A 10,919-nucleotide genomic window follows, 5' to 3' on the forward strand; every position below is an offset into this window, starting at 1 on the left:
TAATAATAATAATAATAATAATAAAAGGCTGAAATATAGAAATTTGGAAATAGAAATAACCAGGATGTGGGGAAAAAAAAAAAAAAAAAAAAATGAAAAATAAATTTTGGTGCCATTACGGGATTTGCCATGCCTCGTTGTAGGTCAGGAAAATTTTTTTTTTTTTTTTTTACGAAAAAAAAAAAAACAAACAAACAAACGACAACTCGGTTAACATATTTTTTCGTTCGCCCACAACAAACAACATTCAAGCCAAATAAATATTTATATTTATATATATAATATTTTATCCTCTCTCTCTCTCTTTCCCTCTTTCTCTCTCTCTTTTGCTGAAAACTTTCCATTTAATTTTTATTTGCCCACGCGCCTTTTTTTTTCCTCCCTTCCTTTCTTTCTCCCCAAATGGAATTTATTAATATATATTTTTTTTACTTATTTTTAATCAGTTAATAATAATAATAATAATAATAATAATAATAATAATAATAATAATAATAAAACGCGCGAATTCAATTTTCCAACATGCAAATATATTTAAGAATGTCGACGATGAAGTTTTTTTTTTTTTTTTTTTCGCGAGTCTTTGCTAAATAAAAAAAAAAACATTCGCGACCGATTGACTGACTGACTGATTGATTGATTGATTATTTGATCGATCGATGCCTCCTTCATTTTTGCAAATTATGGAGCCTAAAAAAAACCGCGAACAGTACAAACAAATAAATTTTTAACGAGATGTTAATTGATATTGATTTTTTTTTCCTGTAAATCCGCCCCGAATTCGAGGTACGTACCCGAGGGCAGAAGGGGAGGAGAGAGGAGGGGAGAGGCCAACAATGAGGACGATAATAATGATTATATTCGTACGTGAAAATAAAAAGATTAAAAGCGTGGTTTTTAAAAAAAGGAAGGAGACAACGCGACAATGAAAAAAATTTTAATATATGCACACCGTCGGTTAAGGTAAATTAAATTATTAATGACGTAAGAAGGAAAAAAAGTTATTATTATTATTATTTACGAGACGTTGCGAATGATGATAATAATAATAATACGGGCGTAGTAGTAGAAGTAGTAATAGTAGTTTCTCGGATGAAATGCGAGTTTTTTTTTTTTTTTACGCCACAATTACGAGAGAATTTTTACAATCGTCACGCGATCGCGTAATAAAAAATGACAAAATTAACAACAATTATTCTTCTGCCACGTTAAAATCCATATTCTTACTCGAATCTCATCATCATTTTCATTATTATTATTTTAATTCGTCGAATGAACTGATTTTTTTTAACAATCCCGAAAGGTTTGGTCGTTGAACTTGGTAAAAAAAAAAAAAACAAACGCAAAAATCCATTAACGCGTTTTACGTAAATACCTTAACCTGGCGCCACGTGAGAGAGTGTAAAGTGGCAAAAGAAAAAACCGGTCGAATGAATGCCATCGTTTATTTTACACACACACTCACACATTTTCTCATTATTAATTTTTCTTTGTCGTTCGTTTGTTCGTCAATCGACAGAAATGAAAAAAAAAAAAAAAAAAAAAATGTCATTGAACCTCATATATGCAACTTTTTACCGCCGGTTCCCCATCTCTCTCTCTCACTACTCCCCGCAAATTTGTGACGTCATTATACATCGTTAGAAAAAGATGAATAATAAATGATGATGATGATGATGATGAAAATAGGTGAAACATGAAACGAGAAAGAATGAGAAACTAAGAGAGAAAGAGAGAGAGAGAGAGAAATAAAGATGGAAACGAGATTTATAAGGCTTTCGCAGATCATTGGAGTGACGCATGACCCAGATGAAAAAGGACCGGGAGATGTAAGAAGACTTACACGTTTCATTATAAATAAATTCAAATTAAATTTTTCTTTTATTATTTTTTTCTTATTTTTTTAAATCCGAATCGAGACGGGGAAAAAGGTCTTTGCACTGTTTTGACCTTCCCAGATTTTACAATCATGTGGGAGGAGGTCGATGTCCTTATTTTCGCACACAATGGATTAAATAGCTCATTAACGGACCTGGAAGAAAAATCAATGAAAAAAGAGAGAGAGAGAGAGAGAAAATTTTCTCGTAAATTTTTTTTTTCAAAATGTCCTCGAACATGTTTCTCTCTCTTTCTTTTTTCAATTTAAAAATCCCGCGGGTAAAAGCGTCGTAATCCGTCGTACAACCCGAAGGCAAAAACAACACTCGTAATGAGAGAGAGAGAGAGAAAAATCACTTTGGCGAAACTTTTACCGCCCAAAACGATTTCCCTCCCCCCCCCCATACGTCACCGGAAATAATCACCTTTTATTATTATCATTATTATTATTTTCCTCTTTTACGAATGAAATTTCACGTTTTTTAAAATCGTAATCGTGATAATAAATTTACAACGTGGTTGAATTTTGAGTGACTGACGTTCGTGGCACGAGTCAACAAAAATATTCATCAGAGTTGTAATATTCAACGGGGCAAACAACAAGAAAAAAAAAAAATGTTTTGAAACTTTTCCCTGGCACAAATTAAGTGACAGAAATAATCTCGACGAAAAAAAGAGAGAGAGAGAGAGAGGAGAGAGAAAGACAAATTATGTTTGCTTGGCTAACTCGTTTGTAATTATGAAATAGACATTTCTGTCGTCGTCGCGGGCGTCGTTTTTTCCACACCGTTTCTACCGCCACTTCTATCACCTCCGCCACCGCCACCATCACCGCCATCTTTCTTTCGTGTTAAATTCCTTTCTCTCTCTCTCTCTCTCTCTCTCATAAATTTCAATAATTTATTCGCGTTTCCTTTCTCGCAACAGACAGAACTTGATGGATACTTAGGGACTTTGCAACGACCCCCTTGTAGCGATTATTATGATGATGATAATAATAATAATTAAAATATATATTAGCACTCCTCCCGTCAGATTGACGCTGACCGAAAGGCTTTAAGAATAAAAAAAAAAATTTAGAATAATAAATAAATTAAGAATGAGAGTCATCGAACTTTTTCGATTAATCTAGGTCATCGTACTCGAGAGAGCGATAAGTGATGTGACATGAATTTTTGTTTACCTCGCGGACGGTCCTTCTACCCCACTCGATCATTTTCCAAAAGACGAACAAGATGAGAAAAAAAAAGAATAAAAAGAGTAAGAAGAAGAAGAAGAAGAAAGAAAGAAGAAAAAAAAAGAAGAAAAAGGGCCCAGTCATAAGTCCCGGTCATAAGCTCAGCGTCCGAAATCTTTCTATCTCTCTCTCACTCTCTCATTCTTTTTCTCATTTAAATCACTTAATACATACATATGAATGTTCTTAAGCCTCTCTCTCTCTCTCTCTTTCTCTCATTTTATCCTCATCAATTCATTTACTTCTTGACCTCTTTTAAGTGTATTCTTTTAAGCGCCTGTGGAATTGTGTTCACGATGATGATGATGATGATGATGATGATGGGTTCCAACTTATGACGCGTCTCTCTCTCTCTCTTTCTCTCCGCACCATTCTCATCTCTTTTTATCTTTCTTTTTTCTTTTCTTTTCTTTATCTCATTTATTTGTCTGTCACCACGAAAACAACCGATCCGTGATTAAGACACCGGTAAAGCGAGGGTATTGACTCGTAGCAGTAGAAAAAAAAAAATTTATATATACGTCTGTGCGTGTGTTTGTATATATGAATAATTGATCGATCAATCTCTTAACAACCACAAACAACCAACACGAGCAAGCTCAAGAAGTTAAAATATTAATAATAATAATAATAATAATAATAAAAACGACAACGGAGACGATAAAAAAAAAAAAATTGATGAGGGCGATGACTACGACAACTTTTTTATTAATTTTTTTTTCTTTCCTATTCTTTATTATTATTATTACTTGCATTTATTGGATTTATTAGGTAGGTAGGTAGGTAGGCAGGTACGCACGCAGGTGCTTTTTTTTTTGGAGAAACATGGGTACGGAGTAATATCGTTTACATAATTGATAATAACAAAATGCGTAAGAGTAATTGAATAATTTGATAAGAAAGGAGAGCAAACAAAAAGAAAGAAAGTTCGATGACGTTCCAGTCGAGTTACGATCACGGTAATTACAAACGAAGGGAAAAAAAAACCGACCGAATTTTTCTTCTGCTTATAAACAAACAAAAAAAAAATAAAGTAATAATAATTCCTCGAACACAAAAAAAAAAATCATAATAATAACTATAATTATCATTATTTTTTTCTATCATCGGTTACGTCACCACGATTTAAAAATCTTTTAAAAAGAGAGTTGAAATAATGAAATAATTACCGTCACGCTAGATTCGCCACTGAATTCTATTTTTTTTTTTTTTTTTTTTTTTTTTTCAAATTAACTGATTCATGTATTTTCACGTTTGAACGCGTCACTTTTAAAACCCCTTACAAAAAATCATGTTATTCTTTTTGCAATGCACTCATGCGTTGCGGTTGGCCTAGCTAAAAATTTACCTAACACAAATTGTTTTGACTTTTTGTTTTGGTTTTTTTTTTTTTAAAAGGAAAAAACAAAAAGGGGAAGGGAGTGGAAAATCAATAAAAAATTTAAAACTCTTTCTATTTTCACACGGCGACATAAAACCAAAAAAAAAAGGTAAAAAGGGGTAAAAATAAAAATTCCGTGTTGTTGCCCTTTTTCGATTTCTTACGTAAAATAAACTCATTCAATCAATTTCATTCCAGAATTTTTTTTTTTTTATATTCAACGTTTATTATTTTTCTTTCACAAGATAATTGAATTTTTTTTTTTAAACGTGAATGCTCAACAAACGAACGTTTGTTCGTTTGTTTGTTTTCTTTCTTTTTTCCTCTTCTACTTTTTTAATTTTTTTTTTTTTTTTTGCAAAACGACAACAATGAACGACAGTTCAGTTCGATGAACTCTCACGATTTACATAACTTCGAAAGAAAAAAAAAACAACAAAAACAGAAGAGAGTTAAAAAAAAAAAAGATTCATATATTTATATACATGAAAAGAAAAAAAAACAAAACGATAATAATAATAATAATGATGATGATGATGATGATGATCGAAAAAAAAACAAACGTCTCAACTGAACCCTGATCGATTATTTTTGATAAACTAAAAAAAAAAAAAAACATCTCATCACACCGAAAATATAATAAATCCGATTATCACAATGAAAAAAAATTTTTTTTAAACGGTAGATGACGTGACGACTTATAAAAAAAAAAAAAGCAGAAGACAAAATCAAAAACAACAACAACAACAATAAAAGAAACGGGAAAAAAAGACAAAAAGAATCGAAACAAATATATTTTTTTTCTTTTATTTTAAAATCATTATTATTATTATTATTATTATTATTATGATTATTATTATTATTATTATTATTATTATTATTATTATTATTGGTCGTTTACTGGACGGACACAAACGGACACCTTTCAAAAAAAAAAGTTAAGAAAAGTTTGTTTTTTTTGTTTTTCTAGAAGAAGACAACGCGCGAGTCGAGTCAGTAGTTAAAGATTTACAACGCGATACACGCACTCACGCACTTTTACATATACGCATACATATACATATGCGGCTTAGATATGTTGTTGTTGTTGTTGTAGTAGTAGTAGTAGTGCGTTGAACCGATGAAATGTTTGCACAAATTTATCAAATATTTGATTTAGATAATTTATCAATGGGGTCAGAACGCGGGGTTGATGACCCAACCGCGGAAAGCTTTTAAAAATTCAAGGCCCGAACGTTCAACTTCGAAAATTATTCCAAATAACAAAAAAAAAAATAATAATTTTTTCTTTTCTCCTCATCTCCCTCTCCCTCCCCTCCCCGGGGAGAAAAGAAACCTCTTCTCTTCCGAGTGAAGCCTCTCCCCCCTTTCCTTTCCTCTCATATATACAAAACGCGGGAAAACGTAATAAAATAATAATAATATTTTCATGCCATTCATTTTTAAAATCAATGTGGCGTTTATTAATAATAATAATAATAATAATAAAAGTCCTGATTTTATTTTTATTACAGAAACCGACTAACCAACAATTTTTTTAATTTTTGGCAAGTCAAGAACTTTTAAGAAATTAACCCGTTTTTAATTTTTTTTTTTTTTTTTGTGTATAGAAAAGTAAAACAAAGTAAACGACGACATTTGCAATTTTTTCTATGGCTGGCGTTCTATGGTTGTTGTGCTGATTCGTACAAAAAATATATAAAAAAAAAAAAAAACATCACAAGGCGTTTTTTGCCTTACATAAAATTCAATACCGATAGCGATGCAATAATTTATTTTATTATTATGTGCTAAACAAACAAACGACGACAATAATAATAATAATAATTAAATGTATCGCAAATGGATATACAAACGGAAAATCAAAAAAAAAAAAAAGAAAAAATTTCTTTCGATTGTTACATCGTTTTTTTTTTTTTTTTTTTTTTTTTTTTTTAATTTCCCCTCGTCGTAAAAACGTTCATCATCCAATTATTAATAATTGATTAATAATATTATTAATGATAATAATAATAATAATAATAATAATAATAATAAAGAAAGTGTGATAATGCGATAAAAATAAAAATAAAAACAAACAATTAATTGACCGATTGAACTCAAGCACGATCGAATTGTCCCTTCGGAAAAATTTTATTATAATAAAAACAAACAAACAACAAACAACAACCTCCGTGAAAATGTATATATGTGTATTTGTAAAAAAAAAAAAAATGAGGAAACGGTTTATGCGGATGGGAGTGAGTGAGAAAGAGAGAGAGAGAGAAAAAAAAAACTTATAATTTTGCAACACGATTTGACCAAGGCTAAAAGATCCAAGGTTTGACGAATGCGGAAGCGATTTATACATTTTATACTCACACACGTATATATATTTATATGTGTATATTACGCGCACGCACATACGCATGAAAACACTCACGCAGCGTTTTTTTCCAAATCCGAAAACCGTATCCGGAAGGGGGGTCGTGTTAAAGAGAGAAAAAAAAATACTAGAAAGAAGTAAGGGTAAACTCAATTTGGAAAACTCGGGAAAATTTCGTACCCCCCCCCCCAATTTCGACAAACAATCGATCAATCGATCGATCCATCGCGCCTGTTTGTTGCAACCGAGAAAATGAGAAGAAAAAAAAAAAGAAAAAAAAAGTTGAACGACCTTTTTTTCGCTCGCCAAGGTCGATCGAATGATTAATTTATTTTAAAAAAAACTTGACGTTTATTCATTTTCAAAACGATCTATAAGTCTTTTTATGATTTTAATTTTTTTTTTTTTTAAATAAAACATTTTCTTTCCTTTTTTCTCTCTTTTTCTCGCATCCGTGCGAAAAATGTCGACTAAAAAATTTATTATTATTATTTTTTTTTAAAGCAAGCAGAATAAAACAGAAATTCGACATACATAATAATAATAATGATAATAATAATAATAATAATTGTCGTAGTCGTCGTCGTCAATAAAAAAAAATTTTAAATAACTTTTTCGTACTCTTTCGCTTACAAATTTTTTTATGTTTTTTACGTTCGTTTGTATACAAACGAACAAACGAAAAAAAACGTTAATAATGTAATAGTTATGTCAATAAATCGATTTGAGTCACGCCGATGACAAAAAAAAGTTAATTTTATAAATAACAAAGCCTTGAAATACCAAAAACAACAAATTGTCCGGAAGTCAAGCGAAAAAAAAAACACTGACAATTTTTTTTTTTTTTGGCAGAAGACAAAAACGACAAAATGTCGTCGTGAGATTCAAAATGTGGTGATGGTGGTGGTGGTTAAAAAAATTTTTTTTTTCCCCATCCCGAAGGAAAAAAAATAAATTTTTGTGGATGACCTGTTGATAAAGGAACAACCTTCAACGTGGAAGAAGAAAAAGAAAAAGAGAAATACGAAGAGCGAGAGGTCATTGAAACAATCATTTATCGTTATTTATTATTATTATTATTATCATTTACTTTTTCAGGTGTATTAAAAATATTTTTACGACAAAAAAAAAGGTACGCGAATATTATTATGGAGAGTTGACGTCCTTGTGACGTAATAAACTTCAGCAACAGGTTTGACAACATATCAGTGTGAATTGAAATATAAAAAAAAAAAACAACGAATGCTTATTAAAAACGAAAAAAAAATTTAATTTATAATTTTTTTTGTTGTTGAAAGTTTTTGGCTTTGTGATGATGATGATGATGGTGGAAACCGGAAAAAGCAAAACCTGGAAAAAACGTAAACCGCAACTCACAAAATCAGTGACTCAAAAACCGATCAACCTTCCAAATCATTGTCAAAGGAAACACTCCTATCTTTCTCTCTCTCTCTCTCTCTCTCTCTCCTCGGTCACTTTCTTCCCGAACCATAATTTTTTTCCATGAATTTTCCTTTTTTTAAAGCGATCATTCAACAAATTACACCGGAAATGGAAATTTTCCGCATTGGAAAAATCACAAAATGAGTCCTAAGCCATGAGAAATCTCGAAAAAAAAACAAGAATTCGAAGCCGCGTTCGTCAGTTTTTTTTTTTCATTCGTACAGCAATATCGATGATAATAATAATAAAAATTATGATGATGATGATGATGATGACGAAGACGACGACGATAATAATAATAATAGAAAGAAAAAGAGAGAAAGAGAAAAAAAAAGAAAAGAAAAGAAAAAAAAAACAAAAAATTAAGAAATTTGAACCTTTGTTTACAGCTACCGTTTTCTAGACAAAGGAAATTTGAATGTAGAAGGTCAACAATAGGAACAATAACGTGAGCGAGTTACCAAGAAACGCAATAAGTCATTGGCGGGTGCGTTGACATCCTTCCATGTGACCTTCAACTCGAAGGAACACAACAAACAAACAAACAAACAAACAAACAAAAAATTATAGAGTTATGTATGAAATTTTTTCGTGTAATGTTCTGTTGCTTTTTTTTTTGTTTTTTGTTTTTGGCGTTCCCCGGTGTAACACAACCTCATGCTGACATCCCACAACTCTATATATAGCTAAATAATCACAACGAGTGTAAAAAAAAAAAAACGTTCGTGAGCGTTCACTGCACTGCCGCCGCCTCAGGGAAACACACACACACACAAGAGTGCAAACGATCGGATTTTAAATATTAATAATAATAACAACAATAATTTTCATACGGTTCGAATTCGAATCGAGGCGGTAGTAGTAGCAGGGAAAGGAAGAGAGAGAGAGGGAGGGTGGTATATCACGCATATGATAAGAGAGGGGAAGAGGGGTGAACGAGAAGAAAAAACCCCCAAAAAAACAATTTCTATCAACATCTGTTTCCCGAAAAACGTAAAAAAAACACCTATTATCCCCCTCTCTCTCTCTTACTCGCTCTCTCACTCTCTTCCCCCAAAAACCCTCAACCCTCTCTTTAACTAAGACCCCCCCCTTTTTTTTTTTTACCCTTTTTTCGGATTTTGTATTATCACGTGAAAATTATATAACAGTTTTTACTCTCTCATCTGTTACGATTCAGATCCTACCTTTTAAATATTTACCCGGTTTCGGGTATTACTACTACCACCGCCCACCACCCCCCTTACTACCACCATCGTGAAAATATGGTTCGAAAAACCCATCCATCCATCAAAACATTTGTACAACATCGTCGTAATATAATGTTTTTCAATGTCACGAAGCAGCTGGCGCAGGTTTTTCTTGTTTACGTAACCAAAAAATTCGAAACTACCCGTGGAAAAAAAGGGTAAAAACCGAGGGCAATGGACCATCAAGGTTGTTGTTGTTGTTTTTCTCTCTTTTCCTCTTCATCTTTTTTTTCCAAATTTTATACAAAAAATTTATTATTATTATTTGTTATTAAGGATGACAAAAACCTTTTCGTCGAACAAACAAACGAACAAACGAATGTTTCCTGTCTCTTTTCCCTTTTTTTGCAAAAGGGTTGTTTTTTTGGTACGACAAACAAGAGGGAAAAATTTTTATTTTTCCATTCCAGGAGTATAAATAATAATGATGATGATGATGATATCGTAGTTTGGTTAATAAATAAATTTTTTTTATTGAAATCTTACCTTGCAACCTTCGCAGGAATGAACGCCATAATGAAAACCTGACGCTTTGTCACCGCAAACGCGACAGAGGACGGTCGTTCCGTCGAATTCTGAAAAACAAAAAAAAAAAAAAAAGTTAATTTAATCATCGTGATGATGAGCGTCATCGTGACTTTCCCGGGAAATTCGCCGGACCCCTCCCGAAAAAATGAGCGATGAAAAAATAATCGCCGAGAGCTGGGGGTGGCGGTTATGTCGCGTCATCAAAATAAACTCATCGGGAAAAATGAAAATGACGTCATTAAAACGTAACATTAATATCGAATTTCTCATGCGTAACAACCATCTTGTTATTATTATTATTACAACAACTACTTATTTAATAAAGTATTATTTAACAGCGTTTTTTTTCCCGGCGAATACGCGTACGCCGCGTTTTTTTTTCTTTTTTTTTGTTTTTTCGAAGCTTATTTATTTCCCGCGTGGAAAATTTTCTCGCGAACAAACAAACACCGAAATGTTGTTTCTGCAAGTAAAAACGATCCTGTCCAAGGCAATGTTTCGACTTAAAAACGCGCGTTTAAACGAATGCGTTTAAAAAAAAAATTTACGTAATCATTCGTCCAATAGAAAATCGTTTTTCGGCGATCGTAATGATGATGATAATACTCATAATGATAAAAAATTCGAAAAAAAACTTTTTCGCGGCGTTTTTTTATTTTAAATAGAAAGTGAAAGCTCAAATGATGGAAAGGACAATAAAAAAAGAGAAAAAAAAAAACCCTGAAAAAATTTTTCATTTTCAACACCCTTTTTTTATTCAATATTAAGGACAAACGAGTAATAAAAAATTCTCTTAATTTCCCCCCCACTTCCCTCCCTTACTCACCCCGTAACCTA

At 31.8% G+C, this 10,919-nt stretch overlaps 1 protein-coding gene across 1 annotated transcript in view; it reads right to left on the reverse strand.

The window, feature by feature from the left end:
• The window catches only part of Phum_PHUM233230 (ecdysone-induced protein 75B, putative), a gene marked incomplete at both ends in the record, with an annotated part of 28,493 nt that extends 18,424 nt beyond the window's left edge, over positions 1-10,069 (reverse strand). The window contains one exon of the mRNA XM_002425984.1: positions 10,041-10,069. Within this exon, the coding sequence (XP_002426029.1) occupies positions 10,041-10,069 (29 nt within the window). The remainder of the gene's footprint in view (positions 1-10,040) is intronic.
• Between the last annotated feature and the right edge of the window lie 850 nt (positions 10,070-10,919).

Source organism: Pediculus humanus, genomic scaffold, assembly GCF_000006295.1.
Source record: "Pediculus humanus corporis 1103172107597 genomic scaffold, whole genome shotgun sequence".
NCBI lineage: Eukaryota > Metazoa > Arthropoda > Insecta > Psocodea > Pediculidae > Pediculus > Pediculus humanus.